Source organism: Alnus glutinosa, chromosome 11 (assembly GCF_958979055.1).
Source record: "Alnus glutinosa chromosome 11, dhAlnGlut1.1, whole genome shotgun sequence".
NCBI classification, from domain to species: domain Eukaryota; kingdom Viridiplantae; phylum Streptophyta; class Magnoliopsida; order Fagales; family Betulaceae; genus Alnus; species Alnus glutinosa.
Window position 1 is genome coordinate 4,997,636 of NC_084896.1, and position 22,043 is coordinate 5,019,678.

At 33.7% G+C, this 22,043-nt stretch overlaps 2 protein-coding genes across 2 annotated transcripts; both read right to left on the reverse strand.

The window, feature by feature from the left end:
* Nucleotides 1–7,664: 7,664 nt before the first annotated feature.
* Nucleotides 7,665–11,284, reverse strand: LOC133882492 (F-box/LRR-repeat protein 10). Its single transcript, XM_062321681.1, has 4 exons — nt 11,027–11,284; nt 10,596–10,804; nt 10,259–10,352; nt 7,665–9,272 (listed from the first exon to the last, which is right to left on the reverse strand). The coding sequence occupies exons 1-4, from the start codon at nt 11,255–11,257 to the stop codon at nt 7,809–7,811; spliced, it is 1,998 nt and encodes a 665-aa protein (XP_062177665.1). The 5' UTR covers nt 11,258–11,284; the 3' UTR covers nt 7,665–7,808.
* Nucleotides 11,285–15,948: 4,664 nt separating this feature from the next.
* On the reverse strand, nt 15,949–18,002 carry LOC133882551 (heterodimeric geranylgeranyl pyrophosphate synthase small subunit, chloroplastic). The gene is made up of 2 exons (XM_062321752.1): nt 17,441–18,002; nt 15,949–16,778 (listed from the first exon to the last, which is right to left on the reverse strand). The coding sequence occupies exons 1-2, from the start codon at nt 17,774–17,776 to the stop codon at nt 16,119–16,121; spliced, it is 996 nt and encodes a 331-aa protein (XP_062177736.1). The 5' UTR covers nt 17,777–18,002; the 3' UTR covers nt 15,949–16,118.
* Nucleotides 18,003–22,043: the final 4,041 nt, after the last annotated feature.

Here is a 22,043-nt window from a genome sequence, read left to right on the forward strand (position 1 = left end):
AGCCGTTGGAATAAGTAATATGCTCTGAGACTTGTCCAAGCTAGGTCCAGCTCGATCTGTTCCGATAAAATATGTTATCCAAAACAAATCAGTGTTTGGTGCTTGCCTTTTAAGTCAAAATAGAGAACAGGATAGTGTTGTCGGTGATACTGGACAAGTTATACCGACAGGCTGACACCATAATAGTCATCTCTTTCTTGTACATTTCGAAGGCCTTTGTTTACCCTTTTTAAACCAAATATGAAAGTTTTTCTTTATAAAGCGTGTTAAAAAATAAATAAATTATCTCAGTACTGGCAAATGAGTTGGCTCTCTACGTTAAGGCAGTTCGAATGGTTTAATTTATCCATACGTAAACACACTTAATATTGTAATTAACTTTGACTAGTACTAAGTCGTTGCAATAGTTACTCACGAGTCACGACCATGATTATGAATAAATTACGATCATTATTACGTACCACAAAATAATGAAGTGAAACAATAAGCCAAAATATATCAAAGGCTACGACAGTGAAATTATTGTCCCTACCGATGGTCGATGCTTGACGATTATTATCTGCTATAATTGAAAAGGAAAAAAAGAAAAAGAAAAAGGAGAGAATAAAAATAAAATAAGTTGCTAAAACCAGATCGACCACATGTAACCCGCATGCAGTCGATCGACCATGTTGATGATCGAGTATCTTATAGCACCTTATTCTCACGCTAATGGGTGATTATTATTTTAATAAATCATGTGCTGAAATTAGTCATTAAAGAAATATCAACATGCGCACCTCCTTATATATCCAAAGGAAAAAGGTACGTTATAAGAAAAAAGATAGTTTGAGGTTATGAAAATATGTTGCCTTTTCTAGGCTAGCTAGCTAGAGAATATTGTCAAGTGGGATCGAAAGTACTTAACATGGTTTTCTTTTCTGCGCGCATGTGGTACTTTGATAATTGGCTGTGTTACTTAATGTTGTCCTGTTAAATTAATTAATGTTAATGCATGAATTTGTTTAAGGCCAGGGAACCTGCATGTGCTATATATGAGAGAAACTCCTCGTATAGCTGTTCTCAGGTTTTTGCGTGGCTTAAAAAGCAAAAGGATTGAAAAAGCTAGCTAGCCCAATCACTTGGACATCGTTTTGCTTTTTGTAAAGTGTTTATATATAACTTTGTGAGAAATGCTGCTGAGAGTACTCTTATTCTTATTCTTATTCCTATATTTTTAAGTGTACTTTTTTTATAAAGCAGTAAAAATAATTTTTTGATAAAATATTTAATACTGCTTTGTCCAGTCTAATGATGATTTTTACTGTCACATTAAACACTGTGTACTTGAGACTGTAAAAATGAGAATGTATATAACATTTCTCATAAGGTATTATCATTCGAATACTATATATGTTGATATATATATATGAATAAGGATTTTCAGCAATTTTTCATTCAAATTGTTAATAACTTAGGCAGCACATACACACATAAAATTCCCTTGTCCAAATAAGTAGTCGAGCAGCCCAAAAAATTTATTTGGTCAGTCCCATATATATATATATTCAATTCGATGGAACAACCACTCTCGCTTTTAAAATTAGCCTCGTGCTTTTCGAGAAGCAGAGGTAAGATTGACTGATGATAAATCTCCGATTTCTCTTTTAAGTTATTCGAATTTCTGTAAGACAGACTAATAACAGACCTTCATCCTTGTCGTATAAGAATGTCATAATTGACCACTTAAAAAAAAAAAAAAACAATGTCAGTTTTTGTATGATAAACAATACGCTCTTAATTATTTCACTAATTATTGTAAAAACTAAAGTATGCATGCCTAGCATTTTGCATATGAGATATATTTCTTTAAAATTAAGAAGAAAAAAACACATAATTAGAAAAAGGAACATACAAACTAGGAGGTAGGAACAAGTAATTCTAAAAGTCCCTCATGTGTCACTTTTATGTCCCTTAAAAAATGAGCCAAGTAACTTTTAAAATCAACGTTTGATCAAAATTCAATAGTAATCAATCACAAGCCCAATGGTAATTTTGAAGGCCACCTCATTTTTAAAGGGGCACAAAAGTGATACATGAGGAACTTCTAATATTAATTTTTTTTTTTTTTTTTTTTTTTTTTTTTTTTTTTTTTTTTTTGACATCAAGAGGGGAGAAGAGATGAAAGATTCAAAGTAGTGACTTCCGCTTCATGAGGCTTGATTTCAAGCCGATTAAACTATTCTTTCGGGACGACTTCTAACATTATTCAGTAGCAACAAGTAGGCGTATTCATTGAATACATACAATATCTTGATCCATTGAATGTGGACGTACACAATAATCCATTGAATGTGGACATATTTACCTCCTTTCGTCAACTTTCTTTTTGGCAGTGACGTGTGTATATAAATATACATGATCATATATATATATATACACACACATATTATAATCATTAAAAATAATATGATTTTTTTAGATGTAATTAGTAGTAAATTAATTACTAAATTGAAACCATTACTGCGTGTTAAGTTCAAATATCTTTTCGTAGTTTACAAAAATAAAAAGTAAAGAAAAATATCACAGTAAAAATTGATTACCCTCTCTAGTTAGCTCTATGTCTCTCTTAAAAAAGCACACGCACGGACGCATATATAAATTTCTTAAGCAGTTTAATTGATGATCAAAATGAGTTTAAGGGGAAAATATTATGTGGGAATAAAGATGAAAAGAAAGGGTTGGTTGATTAATTACAAAGGACAAATATTTTAAAAAGATTTAAAACAAAAAAAGTACAGAAATAAAGGTAAAAGATGGAAAAAGAAAAAGATATATCCCACTCAAAAGATTCTTTTAAGAAAATTTTAGAAACAAATTACTGAGTTTATTGGGGTTTTGTAATGCTCTAAAAAGTTAGTCTCGTATTAAGAAAGTAAATTGTCCACATTAAGCGAGTGGATCATAAAGAGATTAGCGAGTGGTAAGTCTCACGGTACATAGTTTATTATTAAATGAGACTGAATTTTATAAATAATTTTAAGTAGCTCTAACTGTAACTTGACCAGTCATTTTAAAATGATAGCAGATATGTGACTAGTTATTTTTTTAAGTCGTTACATATGATATCAGATTAACTTAGTAAAACCGGACACGTGACAATCCTTAAATAAATATAATTAAATTGAATAGCTCCTTAATTCTAGTTATTATTTTGTAACTATCACATATATTTAGGAACCTATATGTTTGTCTTAATTAATCCTTTTTCCACGGTGGGTAAGGCTGGTAAGCAAGCAAGAAAAAGAAAAGAAAAGAAAAAAGAGAAGCGAATTAAGTAGGTTTGCAGATTCTCTTTTCTGAACAGACAGCGTTGGAACCCTGGCCTGTTCTTTTAGATCATTATAATAAATTATCATGTTTTAAGTATATCCTTTTATGCCATCGTAAAAATATGCCCAACCATCTATATTAAAGACTATAAAAGAAATGCTTTGCACGAACAAGAAAGCATGTATGTGAATACTGATTTAATATACAAATTAAACCCTAATTAGGGTTGGATTTAATTTAATTTCTGAAAGAATTGCATTATTTTGTTCCGATCGAGTATTTCATTCACATTTACGTATTCAATATATATATATATATATATATATATATATATATATATATATATATATATATATATATATCATACCAGCTGGCAAACTTTTGTTTGGTTAAGGAGGAAAAAAACAGTACAGCAATAATTAAAGAGGATGTATTGGAATATTATCAAAATATAATGTACAAAGTTACAAACAACATAATGGTCGACTTACAGACAGTGTCGGAACCAGGGCGGCAGGGGGGCCATCCCCCTCTCCGGCCGGCCTCCTCCCAAAGTTTTGAAATTTTTGCATGCCCCCTGGGCCCCTGTTCCCTCTCTGATTACAGATATTTGCTTAATTATTAAAAAAGGAAAAATGATTTGATTGTTTTAATTTGAACCGTGCATTTTTGTGTAAGTCAAGCTCAAATGTTTCTCAATTATTATTTTTTATTTGTTCTAAAGGAATGGCAGAGAGGAGGGCATTCAGTTCAGGCCTCCCATGCCCACGATGTTAGCCACTTGACTGGTTTAAACGTGTTGTAGGCTTTTAATGGAATGATTAAGATTTTATTTTGTTGTATTTAATAATAAATATATTATTATATTATTTAAAAAAATATTAAAAATTTAAATGACATGACATATATAAATACAACCGTAAATATAATAAAATAAAATTTTAACAATGGACAACATAATTAATGAGTACAGCATTTTTCTTAAAAATAGGTAATCAACAATAAATGGACTCTAGGCCTATTTATGCGAGACATTTTTCTTTTTCATGTAGCGCTTTTTTCATTTACGCTCTGTTTTGCTTCGATGTAAAATGTTTTCTTCAATTTTCAAGAGTTAAAATTATTTTTTTGGTGTTTAGCTCATATGAAAAATCGACGACGGCCAGCAACTTCAAGCGAACTCGGGTGGTGGTGGCCAGTGACATCTGACGGCGACAGAGAATGAACTACGATAGAGAGAGTGCATGTGAAAATGAAAAGCTCACACTTACAAAATAGTTTTCGAGAAAAAAAAAAATGAAACCATTTAACGTAACTTAGAGGAAATTTTCCTAATTAACCGAAAAAATGTTTTCGTTTTGACCTAAACTTTTTATCATACTAAAATTGAAAGATATGAGCAACTTTTTTCAAAAAAGTTTTATATCGAAACAAACGGAACTTAATTTTAGATAAACAAAAACTCGCTTTTTGAGAACAATTTTCTTTAAACCGAAAAACAGGCCAAGACTTTGATCAATCCTGACTAAATCATGAAGGCTATAATATATCTGTTAGAGAATTCACATTGGATCGTGTAAAATTTCATCTATAATAGCTAACGAAAACCCACTTTTGCTAGTTTAGCTAATGAATTTTAAAAGATATCATACATCCGATTATCTATTTTTAACTCTATATTATTTTTTTACTCTTATTTTATTCTTTTTATCTTTTTTTCTACTTTTTGTCATTTTACTTTTTTCACTTTTTTGTATGTAGAAAACAATATAATAATGGATAGATTGGTGAATAGTGCAACTCCACATGTAGAGTTGCACTATTCACAAATCTACCAAAACTCTATTTTAAATTTAGGATAGATAATCTAATGGAGAGATGTTTTTGTGAGTTTGTTATCTATTATAGATTTAGAGGGACTTTTACATGATCCAATGTGAATGCTCTTAGGGGATATTTATATTTTGGGGAGTCTTTCAATGAGTTCCAACCACAATATTGCATGTTGGACACCACTACAAATATCTCTATGAGTTCATCTCAACATTTCTACGCTCCCTTCAAACGGAAGCTTTTATCAATCTTGTAGGCCGTCTCCGTGATCACTTGTATGTTACGTGGAATTGTTTGTGCCATGCACCTTTGCCCCTACTCAATCAATGGGCTCTCATTTGTGCTTGTGCTACTCAACCATTGGCAATGAACGGAAGCTTTTACAATATTATAAATGGATTGTCTCCAAGATTATTTGTGCGCTATGTAGGTTAAGTTTGTCCGCGCTATGCACCTTTGCCCTTTAGTCTAGGGACCCTTGTTCGTGCCTATTCCACTCTTTCATTAGCTTTGATACCACTTGTTAGGGAGATTAACATTTTAGAGAGTCTTTCAGTCAGGAACACCACAATATAATATATTGGGACACCACTAAATCTAAATACTTAAGATTATAGGTTTAGACTCAACTATGTTATATTAATCACTAAGACTTTAAAATATTTTCAACTTGAAACTCAAACCTTTCTACAGTACTCATACCTATTTACTCAATGTCAGTATGTCACCCCATCAATTGCCAAACTACCAAAAGATTGTCCTTATCTTTCCAAGGCAGCAAAAAGATAAAAATAACTATAATTTTTTTTAAAAAAAAAGACAAAAAGAAAAAAAAAAGACAAAAATGCCTCTACTAATTCGAAAAAAAAAAGGAAAAAATCTTAAATTCCCACCCCCTGATTTTTTTTTTTTTTATTAATAATTTTTTAGTTTTATTTTATTTTATAATTTGTTATTCACAAATAGTCAAATTCTAGCTCAGCCCACTCTGATTTGGTCTAGTTTCAGGCCCACTCACTGAATTGACCCGACATTCTCTGGTGTTGATGTCAAGCAAATACGCATCAGTTTGTGTCGGCCTGATCGTCTAGGTGTTAAATCTTTGGGGGCTAAGTTGAATACAACGTCTTAATTTTGTAATTTGTAGGGTCATATTAAGTAGGAAAATGTTTGTGATATTTTATAAATTCACAGTAAAATTTATGTAACATTTATCACATCAATCATTAATTAATTAAATTGACAAATTAATTTTTTTTTTAATTATTTAAAAAATAACATAATCAATGTTTAACTTACATAAACTGTTTCTGTCACGTCAGTTTACAACAGACTTGCAGTAAAAGCAATATTATACCTAATAGAATGGGTTAGGGGGAGTCCCACAGGGCCCCCCGTTTAAATTCTGTCCTTGGTTTGAGTTACAATAGAATTGGATAAGAATTAAGCAAAAATTTATAATTTGCTTTGATGGATGAGACAGCCTTCAATTACAATTCACGAACTTGCTGACCTGTCCAAATTAAAGTTGGCATTTCAATTCAATCATTCATAATCTACATCATTAAAGATAGGAATTGGAACAGAATTTTGAAGGAGATGTTGACGATTAATTGTTGCATGAAAAAGCAAGAAGGGCTCACTTTCTGTGGCCACCCAGCGGCAAGAGGTAAGCAAATCACATTGCTCGATCGGGATATTATGAAGAGACGCGAATCCCACCAGGCCACCATCGCTGTCTCCTGGTGAATCGTTGGCAACAATAGTTGGGAGACTGATGTCAAAGAGTCATGGATCATCAGCATATACATGGAACTTGGTCTACCCCATAAACAAAGGTTCATCGCCAACATTATTATCATTATGAAAAGTCGTGGTTTAAAGTTAATACATCTAATGGTTATATGTATAAACTTTATATTTGTTTTAAATGAAATGGAGAAAATTCTATTCTCGGCTTCAAGGGCCTTTATAAGAAAATAACATTCAAGCAAGGACGGGTCTATTTAGGGGCCAAGCCCCTCAAGCTCCAGATTTTTTCCAATTTTTTTTTTTTTTTTTTTTTTTTTTTTTTTTTACTTCCCAAATTATCAATGCGGGCTCGCACTCAAGTATAAATGTAATGACCTAGAAATAGTATTAGTCAAATTTACACCATCGCTTTCAAAAAACTATTTTAATTATTATTAATTTCTTACTAAATGAAACTGAATTTTATAAATGATTCCATAGAGCTTTAATTATAACTTGACTTCTCCCGTTAATTACAATAAATCCTTGTGGGAAGAATGAAAGGAAACTCTTGGGAAGGTTACCAGTACAACGGCCACAAGGCCTGTAGAGTAGGTCAAGCAATTAACCATAAAATTGAAATTCCTGAACAATATGATTTTCAGTTCATTAAAAAAAACCAAAAAATGTTAATTGAATTAGAAAAATAATTGAGGATATACAATTTTTTTTGAGAACTTATGGTAAGAAGTTCTGTAACAGTGCTTTCCAAAGAACATTGAGTGATGTAGTTGAGTCAGGAGGATATCAAATTTTCTGAACTCTAACCACAAGTCATGATAAAAAGAGTTACATCTCTACATATCAACAACACTAGCTAGCGAAATTGTTACAAGCATGTAAAAATACACGATAAAAACATATCTTGCAAGTTACTCTACCAATTCAGCATCTCCCATCTCTTCATCAACAAGCTCGCCCTCACCTTCTAGCAGCCACTGTTCGAGTTCATCCACCTCATCGTAGTCATGCACCTCATCATAGTCATGGACGTATGAACTATCCGAGCAATCCCACTGATCAGTGGCATCAGCCCCCAGCTCCTCACCATGGCATTCCACATGCAAAAATGGTCTACTCCTAGCTAAAGCATCTACCAAATTTCTATTCACATTTCCCGTAACTCCCAACCATCTCAGACTTGGAAAGTGCGGTTTCTTTAACCAACGGAATGCAAGCTGTGTGATGCCACCACAGTCATATAGATCCAACAACCTCAAGCTATTACCAAGCCATCTGCCCTCATCAACCAGCATCGAGGCTAATGCCATGAGAGCAGTGTCACCTATGAGCGGGCAACACCGCATTCGGAGTTCAGAGAATGGAACCCGACTTTTTGCCAGTAACAAAACTCCCTTATCAGAAAGGTTAGGAATATCTGATAGGTCCAATTCTCGCAACTCCGTCTTGTGTGAACCATCAAATAATGCAGAAATGCATTTATCTGTAAGTCTCTTGCACCCTCTAATGGACAATGTAACAATTGAACACATAACTCCCTGTCTTAAGTATGACAATCCCACATCAGTTATATCAGTGTTATCCAACAGTAAAATCTTCAATTGAGGAAGAATGCCGATGGCTCGAAGGGCTTCATTCCCAAGGTTTTTGCAATTTCTAAGGTCAAGAACTCTAAGATCCTTGTTGGATACCAAATTCATTACAGCAAGATTGGTCAAACGATTACAAAATATCAAGCTAACGTGTGTCAAAGTAAGTGAAGTTGCAGAGATGTCATGAAAAACCAGATCAGTTAATTGGGTCCCCTGAAACACCCTAAGCTTGTATAATCTAGAGCATGAATGCAAGATTGTTCTGAAACCTGTGTCTGTAACACGACAAAAGCCACCAAGATATATGCTTTCCATGTTAGTACACTTTTCAGCCATCAAGAGGACTCCAAGATCATTTACTCGTCTAAAATAGGTGATACGGAACTCCTGGCGCCGGACCAGTGATAGATGTTTCAGTCTCCCGTACTGATTAATTTGTTGAAGGCCAAAGTTGGTCAAATCCAGTGCAATTCCTGGTTCCATGAGGGGTGCATCACGAAGGTCCAAATGGGTTAAGGAGGCGAGACCTTCAGATATTGTACTAACCATGGTGTCAGTTATGCAGTCTACTGATAGGCACAATTTCTGAATGCTTGGCAATATGGATGGTCGGATATGATTTGGCGATTGATGGGGTCCCAAATTTGGGCTAAGCATCTCAGTCACTGCTACTGAAGAAATGTAGCCGATCTCAATAGAAGTCAGTTTTTCAGAAGCCAAAGGCCAAACTCGAGCAAAATTATGACCAATAAGTGACGAAACATCAAACATCAGGATCAGTGCCTACCAAAACGATTGCAACACATATTTAGATGACACATGTAAGACAATTATAAAATGGCATGGAAACAACATGCATGAATTAGAAATATAGAAAAAAAGAAAAAGAAAAAAAAAGATCAAGTTTCCGTAGTTAAGCCGCATACAAAAGACCCACAGGGGATCTACAGAAACTTCAGCATATGGCACTATCATAAATGTGCTGACATGCGTGAATGATCTGAACCAGTTTAATTGTTAATCTGGATGCCCCCAAAAAACCTGATGGCCAAGAACATTATGACTGCTGTGCACAGACAATTGCATTGAATCTGACATAATAAATACTACAAGCTTCTGAGTACAAGCCAATCATTGGGCACAAGGCTTCGACGAATATGGAATAAAATAGTTACTGAGATATGATAGGTACCATATCACCCAATGCATTACTAGATGATGGAGTGAGAATCTTATTGAAATGACCAAGCATTACCACATCCAAAATTTCAGCCAGATCAATAACCAAATGGTATTAATTACTCCTATTCACAATTCAATATCCATCAAGATAAATAAGGGCTCTTAAGAACACTAATGAAAGTAAGGCATTGAGCTGATATATGTAAACAATTTTTTATTAATAATTATACCGATCATATGTTACTTTAATCTGCTACAAAATTTTATCTTTAAACAATCATACTTATTATTTATTCAATATTCTTTTTATTGACTACTCTTTTCTTCTTTTTTTTCTTTCTAGGCATTATAGAGATACTTCAAACTAATACTCATATTACACTTGCTTTTCTGGATAAATACTATACTTGTTCCGTTCCTTTTCCAATTACTTATCTTCATTAACCACAGATATCCCATAAAAATGTTACTTCTATGATTCTATCAGACCTGATCTTAGTTGTATTATAGTCATTACACTTGGATTTACTTTTCTTTGTCTTTGTACTAACTATTCTCTATCAATTACTCTTATAGTGAAGCCTTACTTCTAGTTGAGTGCAACCAATGAGCAACTCCTCCAGATCAGAAATATGAATTGCCCGCCCTCTTTTTTCGGCCACTGAACCCAAGCATAGAGACCTGAATAACAGACCAAAGCTATCAACTCCACACACAAATATGAAATCAATTCCAAATCACGGCATTATATATCAAAACATGTCCATGTTCATGATTACGCATGCATACCTTGATTAATTAGGATCGTCTAGATTTTCTTGGGAATTCCAGTAATGGACATCTTAAAATAGAAATTATTAAGTTTACTTAAATGATTCAGATTTTGCCATTTCAGCATGCAAAATTGAGCGAGAGAGTTCGAACCTCAGATCCCGGCATCGCCTGCCGACCTCGGAAAGCAGCTTCCCGCTAAAATCGACGCAATTGAGCAGACAAAGCTCGTGCGCTGGAGGACGAAGCAAGAGCTCTATCGCCGAATCATTGAGCCTATCACAGTCGACCTTCAGGCTCCTCAGGTAAGGGTTCGGCGGCCCCAACAGAGGCCGCAACAAATCCATAGAAGGAGCAATGTCCTGCAACAAGCAAATCCAAAGTTCCATTTTTTCAATCTGATTTCCCCGTTTTCTCAAAATCAAGCAAGATTTCTAGAAAAATTTTCGCACTCAAAGTTTCCAATATGGAAATAACAATAAAATCCAAGATTTTAACTACGGTTTTATGTGTTTTCTTTCTCTTTCGCATTCCCGGCATCCAAACAGAGGCCTAGGTTTTATGAGAAAGAGGAAGTGACTCACGAGGAGGTGGATGGTGGGGAGGAAGGAGAGGAGCTGAGAAGCGCAGGCCCTGAAGGCCGTACACGTGGAGGCGGCGGAGAAGATCGATGCCACGTCAAGCTTCGCCATGATGGTGGCGAGGAGTGCCGGGGGCAGATCATCCAGGCTCTTCGCTCGGGTCTGGCCGGTCGCCATTTCGGGTTTGGGTACGGGTTTCCTCGAATTGCTCCCGACCTCGTCGCCGCTAGTCATTTTCTGTAGGCTATAGGCACCGCCGGACTTGTTGGTTTGAGAGCTGTCGTAGAGTGTGCTTTGGTTTTCCCCACGTGGCAGATTTTTATTGGCAGTATTACATAATTAAAAATATAATCTAAACTATATAATTTTAGAAAATTGGTTAGAGTACTATATATATGCTTGTGATTACCGACAATAATTAATGAAATAATTAAGCTTTTATATCCATGTAGAATGAAGTCTTAAAATTCTTAATCATCTTGTTAATCATGTACTGCTGCGTCGTCAAATTTTTGTAAGAAACTTATAATATAAGCTGAAATACCCTAACAACACTCTTTAATTTTACGTGATAATTAAAATTTCAAATACTTAAAACATCTTAAACCATTTCATTTAAAAGTGACTAAGATTGTAAGGATCTTAATTATCATCAAACTATGGTTAGAGCTTTATAGGATCTTAACTTGCATAAAATTGATCAAAATTTAGTTCAAGTAGCTCATCGGATTGCTATTAAGAGTATCTTCGACAGATGTTCTAAAACTTCTATATTGTGTATATTTAGTTAATATGAGGCAAAAATCATGTTCACCAGCTTGTCTTCTTGTTATCTAAAACACATATTTTACTTTTTTGTTAGCTATTTTTAGGCAAACACTACAACTTGCATATTTTTATTAATTTTAATTATTTCTCTCTCTCTCTTCTTAATTAAATAAGAAAATGGTTGTAGGGAATGATTATTCTCACTCTTGATCGGATAAGGAAGAAAGAGTAGATGATGCTAAAAATGAAAATGGGGTGCGCTCCTCTACAACAAACTCAAGACAAACTAAAACAGTGTAAAAATAATTACAAAACGTAAGAAATGGGTCAACAAACCCCCCCTCTCTCTCTCTCTTTGCTACAATCCTTTATTTCTCTTTTCTCCCTATGGTTTAAGAAAATAAAAAAAAAAAATACTAAAAAGAAAAAAATATTTAGAGAAAATAAAAAATTTATTGGAGTTCGTATTAAAAAAGAAGTAGGTAAAAAAGAAATTATGTTTTTTTATTCACTAAAATGCATAATGTTGTTGGAAATGCCCTAAGAAAAAGTAAATGAATATTTTTTGAAAGTGAAATACAAATATTAGTGATGAGTTCGACACTCCTTCAATTCAACTTCCTCCAGTTTAGTTAACACTTTAGTGGGGGTGGGGGGAAATCATACTCATACATTGTTTGTTTAGTCGCTTATTTTGAATGTCATGTGTAACATATTACGGGCAATTTGTGCTTCTATGAGATCAGGCTCTTGAAACAAACTTAGCCATTCTCATCGATCGTGCCGAATTGTTCGAACAGTTTCTTACGTAACTTGCAAAAACGAAAGAGCTTGTCGTGTGCTGGTGGGGCATCCGATGCTTAAGTTAGCAATATGTTTGAGAAATGTTAAATATTGAATGGTTGTATAAGCAAGAGTTTTGCATAGGCTTAATGGGCTTTATTAAGCCTGTTTGGCCTCTCTTTGTTCCATAGGAAAATGGGCTTCATGGGCTGGTTTTGTGTTGGCCCAATTCCCCAACAAAAAAAAAAAAAAAAAAACAATTTTTGACAACTCTTTGTCTATGTCTATATCTATCTATCTCTGTGATTTCTTATGTGGGATTTGGATGGCGGAAATGTGAGTCAGTCGGTGTCGAAGTTTGGGAACTGGAATTGAAGGTTTAGGTGCCAATACAACGACGGTGAGGTGTGAAATGAGATTAGATTTTTCAGTTGGGGGAAAGGGATAAAGTGGGGATGTGAGACTCATTTGAACGGTGTTCCAACGGTAGATCACTTTTCTTCATTTTCTCTAGTCAATTATTTAGGCCTTATCAATTAGAGAAATACTACACATATTCCTGTGCCCACTCTATAAAAATGTGCTATATTCTGTAGGCCGTACACGTGGAGGCGGCGGATTAGATCGATTCCACGTTGGCCATGATGATGGCAAGGAGTGCCGGAGGGGTTGATGATTTAGGATCTTTGCTCGGTCTTGCCAGTTCCCATTTTGGATTTGGATACGGGTTTCTTGGAACTGCTTCGTGGTCAATGGTCATTTCTTGTAGGCTATATGCATCGCCGGACTTGTTGATGTAGATTGTAGAGCGTGCTTTGATTTTTTTCACGTGGCTGATTTTTATCGACTACTCATATAATTGAAAATAAAATTCACAACTATTTAATTTTGGAAAACGTTTTACTTATAAACTTGAGATGACAATCAATAGTTAGTAAAATGATTAAGCTTTTATATCCATGTGAGGAGTAAAGTGTTGAATGCTTAACGTTGGATCACAAAGGGTGTAAACTTAAGTGTAGGTTTTCGCAAGTAATAAATTACGGTAAGTTTGAGGTCAATCCACAAGGAATGATTAGACACGAGAGAATAATTTTTATTATTATGCAGAAAAGAAAAATAAATAAAAAAAATTAAAAATTTTGGTTTTGGTTTCCACTCGAAAGTGGAGCAGAGAAATATAATTTAAATTAAAAAGTAAACTATAAAACTAAAATAAATAAATTTGATTTGGAAGATAATATTGGAAAAGATTAGGGTTTCAAGGATCCACCTAGTATTTTATTACGTATTCATTAGACATAAATATATATATATATATAGATTAAACATGGGTTGATGGAGAATTTGATTTCAAAAACATGAAACAATAAATTAGACATTAGGCATTCCATATATTTTCGAATCATATCAAATCAAACAAAGTAAGCATTTAATATAAACAAAAATCATGCATAAGGAATCAAAATAAACTTGTCTCATTAGATTATTCTAAAATAAAAATCATTTCCAAAATTTAATCATTCATTCATGAAGAACAAACAATATGGTCTCAAGAACACATAATAAAAATACTAGGCTTCACCTCTAACCTTAGCTAGAAGTTTAGTCACTCATGTTTATGAAAATAAATTAAATAATCAAAGTACTAAACATAAATTAAAAACAAAAAAAAAATAAAAAAATTCAAACTCTGTACCTCCGTGCTCTTTGGCTCTTCTCCCCCGTAGAAATAAAAGAAGGTATATATAGTGCTGAGATTCCTTGCGCTGCACACACGTTTCTTCAGGTAAAAAGATCCTTTCCCTTTTTGTTCTTTTTTTTTTTGTTCTTACTTTCTTAGCATAGCAGGTACGGCTTCTTTCCTTCTTTTCTTTTTTTTTTCTTCTCTCTTCTTTTTGGCAGCTCCTTCAATTCTTTTATTGTTTTTCCTTTCTTGTTTCTTTCTTTTCTTGGTTGAGAATCGGTACTCTCTATTTTATTTATTTTGTTTCCTCCTTTTATTTCTTCTTTTCTTCTCTTTTATTCCCTACAAAAAAATATAATTCACTTGCATTTATATCAATTTAAGCTCAACTTTAATAATTCAACAATACTCTACAATTAAATAAAAAATACAAGAATTAGAATAAAACATAATATGATAATGCTTATTTTAATAGAGAAAATATGCAATTTTAAGCCATTATCACTTAATTTAGACTATTATGTTAAGTATTTAAAGAATTTGTAGTAAAAGTTGTAGTACTCCTAACAGTATTTAGTAATTTTACATTATAACTAAAGCTTTAAAAACTTACATATTGAACCATTTCATTTAAAAATGACTAAGATTGTAAGCATCTTATCATGAAAGTTATCATTAGAGCTTTGTCGGATCTTAATTTTATAAAATTGATCAAAATCAAGTTCAAGCAGCTCATTACTCATCAAATTTGGTTTGCTAGTAAGTGAAAGTAAATGAATCTTCTTTGAGAAATACAACATTAGCAATGGGTTCGACTCTCTTCTAATCTAGTTAACACTTAAGTGTCAAAAAATATGAAAAAGAAATCATGGGACTAAACCCCACTTCAACCAAGGAGCAGGAACTGAGTGTAGAGCGGGAACTGAGTGTGGTCTTAAGCACTATTAGGTCATCTCCGAATTAGCAATTGCCCGGATAAAATACCTTAGTTGTCTAGTAGATCTTACTTATGAGTTATTCGCTCCTCTCTCCTTCTCAATTCTATCAGTGTCATTTCTTCCTTTCTCACTTCCACAATTTTGTGTAGGAAAAAGGAAAAAAAATATACTCATACACAATTTCTTTAGTAGCATGCTTATTTTGAATGTCACGTTTTGATGTATTCGTTCCTCGGGAGTCAAGTAGAAACTAATAATGAGTAAATTTCCATTTATTTATAGCCTTTTATTTCCTAGTCTAATAAGGAAGAGATACTTCCAAATAAGGATGTAGGCTATTCGTAAAGATCTTTTCTTACTAGTTATTGACAGCTAGACATAGTTTAGCCCTTGTAACATGTAGTTTTTATTCCTCTATTTAATAAAAGGACAATGAATAAGTGTGCATGCTTGAATATTATTAAACTTTATACATCTCATTGTGTTTTGGAGGTCAAGACTATCTTGAAATAGCTATTAGAGATCTTTTCAGCTCTCTCAAAATAACCGATTAATCATTTCCTATGTTTTGTTAGGAGTGGGTTTCCATCATGGGCGATTTGTGCTTATATGAGGTTAGGCTCTTGAATTCTCTCCCTCGCTGCCCAAAATATCATCAAGTTCGCCAATCTTAAATTGCTTGCTATCCCGTTATTCTTTATACGATCCATCAAAAATACATTTCACTGTTATCAGCACAAAAACCTCTCTAATGGTAACTCATCATATTCTTGAACAAGAGCTAAATATGAGTGTAAAATCAAAATAAGAAAAGAACGAGTCTTAGAGGCTACACATCAACAATAATCCACCACAAAGTACTGACACAAAATCTTGGACTCCTCATCTAAATCAGAATCATTGGCCATAATTCCATCCATTAATAACTTGCATCACCAACACTAAAACCTCTATCAGCTGCATAATCCACAAAGCTGTAAAGAGGTGCCACACTCTCACCGTACTTCTCAAAGCCATCCAATTCCTGCTTGGCTTTGGCCCTAAGCTCCTCTGCCACCTCCATTGCCTTCTCAACCCCATACACTCCCACATAACTCTTCCCTTTCTTCTTCCTCTCTTCATTTTTACTCATTTTCTCTTCCAAAATATCATCCACAACCTGATACAATACCCCAACAGCTCTCCCATACCTCCTCAATCTCTGTAATTCATCGTCTTCAGCACCAGCTAGTATTCCTCCACACACTGCAGAACACTCACCCATTTCGCCAAACTTCTTTTCTTGCACGAATTCAACAGAATTGGGCCCACCCTCAAGGTCAAGGAACTGCCCAGCAGCCATGCCAGTTGACCCTACAGCTTGGGCAATTTCTGTAATTACAAGAAGGAGACGGGACTCAGGCACGAGGTCGGAAGGCGTGTGGGAGACAATGTGGCGAAAGCCGAGGGGAAAGAGCGCATCGCCAGCCAGGATAGCCATGTCGACACCATAGATTGTGTGATTTGAGGGCTGGCCTCGGCGTGACGGGTCGTCATCCATGCAGGGAAGGTCGTCGTGTATCAGTGAAGCCGAATGAACCTGTTTAAGAACCCAGAGAACTGAATAAACAGTTTGTTTAAATAGCTACACTTACTGTTACACTCAGGAAAAAAAAAATAGCTTTGCAAACTTTAACTTGAATATTTGCTTCACCGTTTCTAAGAATTGTGCCTTAGGCATGCAACTTGCGGACACATTTCCACTTTTTTGTTGCGATTATGTAATAGAAGGCTTTGAGATTGAATTTTGAAGTTCACTGACTCCGAATTTAAATGACTTCCCAGAAGAAGCAAGATTTGCAAGTCCGATCAAATCCGATTCCATAGGAAACAAAGGGATGTTCGTCGAGTTTTATTTATTTTTGTTGGGAATTTTGCCTCTACCAACTGAATCAGCCAAAAACTTGGTATATTAGATTCTTTCTACCAAGATTAGTTTTTTATCCAAATCAGTAGCTAACAAACACAGCCCAATTCTAGTAAGATTCCTAGTACAGATTCTCAGACTAAACTAGCTTGTTTTGGCCAAAACCTTTTTAATTTTCGGATACCCAAAAGAATATTAGAAGAACCTAACTTTTATATTCACATATGAAAAGTAGTTTCTTTGCTTCCAAAAGCAAAAGGCCAAATGCAAATTCTGATCTCAAATAGCAAAAACTGAAGCAAATCAAATGAAAAACAGGAAGGGAAGAGCAGAACCATTTCGAGGGCGCAGGCGGTGGGGAAGGCGGCGAGGCGGTTGCCGCCGAAGAGCTCGCAGGCGGCGACGCACATGACGGGTGGGGCTCGCTTGCCCCCCTTGGCCAGCACCGAGTACCGCATGGCCTCGTAGATCTTCTCCGGGTACTGCACCGGAATAGCCTCCTCCAGCTTCTGGTTAACCTCTCCAATCAAGGTCGCCCAGTACGTCTTCAGATCGAACTGGGTCGAAACCGAAGAAGAAGAGCAGCGAATTGATGGTGGTTTAAGGTTTGTGGGTACTCTTCTCCGCAGGTAGAGATTTGGTGAGGATGATATTACCGCCGAGAAAACCATTGTTTTTTTTACTATCTTGAACAATTCTGTCTCTTTCGGTATCTGTCTATCTCCGTGAATTCTTATGTGGGTTTTGGATGGCGGAAATGTGAGTCGCTCTTGGCCTGGGAATTGGAATTGGAGGTTTAGGTTTCAGTGCAGCGATGGTGGGGGGCGTGAAATGAGATCAGATTTTTTAGGTGGGAAACAGAGTGTGGAGGGATAAAGCAACGTGGCAGTCACTTCGTTGCAGTTGAATTTAAAGTTGATCTATTTAATTGAAAGAGATACGTTACATCTATATCTTTGGATTAAATAATTTAACATCTTTAAAGTTCACACTCATTTGTGATTTGACTGTTAAAGTTTAAAAATTTATAACGTGTCTCCACAAAATATTCTGATTTTTCAATTTAGTTATTCTTTTTCGTCAAATCAGACGAAATTTTGAATACGTGTGATTCACGTGATTTTATTTTATGCAAATTTAACCGTTTTACCCTAGCTCCAAAATCACGTTGTTTTGCCTTTTAAGAGGTGAATTGAAAATTCTAAAAACTTTGCAGGGGCAAATTACAAATTTTTAATTTTTAATTTTTCTTTTTTTAAAAAAAAATACTGAAAGGGTGGTTGCCAGTGGCTTGGCCACCCCCCCTTGGAGAGGTTGCGCCACCCACAGAGGTGGTCGGGGGTGGCGCAAGCAGGGACGGAGCCAAACATTTTAATAGGAGGGGGCCAAATAAATTTTTTTCTTAAGTAGGGGTAAAGTATGAATATATATTAAGGCAAATTTTAAGTAAATTAAACATAACTCAGTTTTGATATTTTTATTATTCCCTTCAAATTAAAAATTAATTAATAAGCAAAATTGAAAAAGAGTTTTTTGGAAAAAAAAAAAAAAAAAAAAGTAAAGAAAACCGCTATCTAAAGATTCAGAAAATGAAATATATATATATATATATATATATATATATATATATATATATATATATATATATATATATATATATATATATATATAAGATCTCAGTTTTTGTACTAAAATTGATAAATTTGAGCTAGATGAATTGTGTATATCTCGACATTCTCACAAGACTTTATTTGAATGACATGACTCTTGAAACTAACATTCTCTTACTCCTTTTGTTAGAACAACCCACTTTAACTAACACACTAACACAATAGCCCACTAACGGTTATACAAAACACACTATATTCTACATAAAACACATTATGTAAAACGCAACACAACAAATGAAATACATATCTTTTAGACTTTTCTAATGCCATCCAGTTATATTGAAATGAATTTCCATTTCACGTTATCTTTGGCCGCACATCCTTAAGAAATTGAACTTTGTCAGGCGTACGACTCATCGAATCCACATCTGTCTTCTTCCAATGCACTGATTTACTACACCATTTTCATTTAATTCGAACAAAATTTCTATAACTTTGTAAAGCTCTTTCCATTGTTACCATTCTCAGACATGTATGTCCGTTGCTACCCGTGAAATATTAAAGGAAATTTTTTTGACAATGAAGCTATCGTTCCAAATGAGATAAAACTAGTTGAAGAGATGATAAAAGGGAAGGAGCCAAGGAGCCACAAAAATCTCTTATTATGAGCCAATAGGCAAAAAAAACCTTAATTTTTTTTTCTCAAGAGTTGGGGGGGCCGGTGGGGACCTCCCCCCCCCCCCCCCCCCCCTCTCCGTCATTGGGCACAAAGCCACTCCCAAAGGGGTGGCTGCCCAATTGCCAGCCACCCCTTCAGTACTCTCTCTCTCTTTTCTTTTCTTTTTTAAACAAATATTTTTGTCTTATATATTTATATTTTTATTAGATTTTATAATTTTTTATTTTAATAAGCACATGACGGCTTCTTATTATGTGTGACGTGGTTGAGTAAAGGACAAAACAACGTTGTTTTGGAGCAAGGGTAAAATGAACAAATTTACATTAAAAAAGTCACGTGACACGCACGTGTTCAAGTTCCGTTTAGTTTGACGGATAAGCTAGATGAAATGGCAAAACTGACAATTTTGGAAACTTGGTGTGGTACATTGCAAATTTTTAAACTTTTGTAGCCGAATGGAAAATGGGTGACAACTTTGGAAGGGTTAAATTGTATTTAACCCTATATCTTTTATATCTGTCATACATCTCTTTTCTAAATCAATCATTATATTTGTAGAATTCACATATGGGTTATTGTAGGTCTTACAGATCTAATGGTTAATTTAGAAAAGAGATGTATGAGAGATGTACAAGAGACGTACATGTAACATGTTTAGATCGAACGCAAAATGAACTTTTTTATTGAATTTTGATGGATCACGCCCATAAATCTAGACTGACTGCAAAGTAAAGAATGTACACTTGATAGTATGGGAGTTAAGAGTGTGTGCAAGAATGGAATTGGGGTTTTCTATCTGAAGGGGTCAAAGTATGAATGAGGTGTCAAATTTATTTTTCGTAGGAGCTAACCTAATTTTTAAACCTAAAAATACTTATATATTTACTTAATAAAAAATATTAAAATAAAATTTGAAAACCAGCCCCCTTTGTCTATACATGGGTTCGTCCCTTAGTGAGGGTAACATTTTTAAACTGTTAAATACATAAACTTTAAATCTTAATGATGAAATGAATAGTATTTTTTATTATTATTATTATTCTAATGAGTAATGTTAAATATAAGATTTATGTTCTTTTAAAATTGATACGACTTTTAAAATTATTATTAAATTTGTGATAAATTACTTCTAAATATTTATTTAATAATAATAGTTAAAAAAGCCACTTTATTTATTAACACAAAAAGGCATGGCATGAAATTTAGCATTACTATTTTCTAATATTGATTTCAGTCGAAATGACGAGGATGGTACTCCCACCGAATCCCACGTGTGAACGGTGGACCAACGGCGGCTCACTTTTTCTAATTTTCTTCATTTCCTCTGGTCAATTATTTTGAAAAAATAAAAGAAAAAGCGTAATATTTCTTATATTAGGTCTTATCAATTATTGTCCTTCGAGGCAAACTCAAATACGCTAGTATAATTCTTTTGAAAAAATAAAAGAAAAGGAAAAAGCGTTAATAATACACATGATTTTCATTCTATTGTGTATTAGTTGTGTTAAAGTTGTTTTTTTAGCATTTTCTTAATATAAGAGTAATATTTCTTGTATAATAATTGTACATATTTTATAAAATAAAGCTGATATGAAAATGATAGTCACAATAATTATATGTACTTTTTTAACTTTCACGAAAAAAAAAATAAAATTATTTTTATATTAATTTTATTGTATAAAATATGTATAATTGTTGTGCAAGAAACATTATTTTTAGTATAAAGATCCAAAAATTAGAGGGGTCAAGGTGGGTCCTTGGTACAACAAAGGGAGAAGCTTTGTAGATTGTGGCCGAGAGGAAAAAAAAAAAAAAAAAAACGTGAGGATATGGTCGTTAACGTGTTTTGTAAGGTATATTTTTTTTTTTTGATTTGAAAAAGTATTATGATATTATATAAATATAAAAATAATTTTTTTGTTTTCAAATGTTTTTTTTAGGCTTTGGTTTGTTTGTTAATATTCTTGACCTGAAAAAAAAAAGTTAAAAAAACAAAAAGAAGAGGAATTTCCGTTAAATTGGATTTTAGGAAAATTTCTCTAATTATATCTCTAAAAGTATCATATGTTGAGAAATACGTACTTGTTCTTCTAATAGCATATATTTACTTTTCACGTTCTTTTTTAATAGCATTAATAAAAAAATACATATTTTTTACATGTTCAAAAGATATATGACACTTTTTGAAATTGGGTTGAAAAAGTTTTTTAGGGTATGTTTGAGATTGTGATTTCGTTGACAATAAGTGTGATTTTTTGAGTTTTCAAATAGCAGATAAGATAGTTCTTTTTTGAAAATGCAGAATTTTAAAGGCTAATTTGCTATTTTAAAGGGTAAACTACGATTTTGCCAAATGCTTAATTGCGTTTTTAAAAATTTATTTTTTTCAAATCCCACATTTTAAAATCGTTATTCTAAATCGCACTTTTTGAAATCGCAAACTCAAACAGACCCTTACTACCCAATTTATAGAAAATTTATATCCAAAAATAAGTTGTTGACAAACATAACCTTTGATGTGTTTGGATTATCCACGCTTCTAATTGAAGATCGAGAATTAAAAGTTTTAATTTTGATGAGTCTTTTTGTGAATATTTTTCTCACTTTTTGTTTCGTTTTTTTTTTCTTTAAAATTTTTGTCATTTTTTT

What these genes read in the sequence shown, in the direction of transcription:
- LOC133882492 (XM_062321681.1), bottom strand. Translation starts at nt 11,257, where the DNA reads ATGACTAGCGGCGACGAGGTCGGGAGCAATTCGAGGAAACCCGTACCC. An exon ending in TCCCCACCATCCACCTCCTC is followed by an intron (nt 10,805 to 11,026) that starts GTGAGTCACTTC and finishes TGCTTGTTGCAG; the next exon opens with GACATTGCTCCTTCTATGGA. An exon ending in AGGCGATGCCGGGATCTGAG is followed by an intron (nt 10,353 to 10,595) that starts GTTCGAACTCTC and finishes TCTGTTATTCAG; the next exon opens with GTCTCTATGCTTGGGTTCAG.
- LOC133882551 (XM_062321752.1), bottom strand. Translation starts at nt 17,776, where the DNA reads ATGGTTTTCTCGGCGGTAATATCATCCTCACCAAATCTCTACCTGCGG. An exon ending in CCGCCTGCGCCCTCGAAATG is followed by an intron (nt 16,779 to 17,440) that starts GTTCTGCTCTTC and finishes GTTCTTAAACAG; the next exon opens with GTTCATTCGGCTTCACTGAT.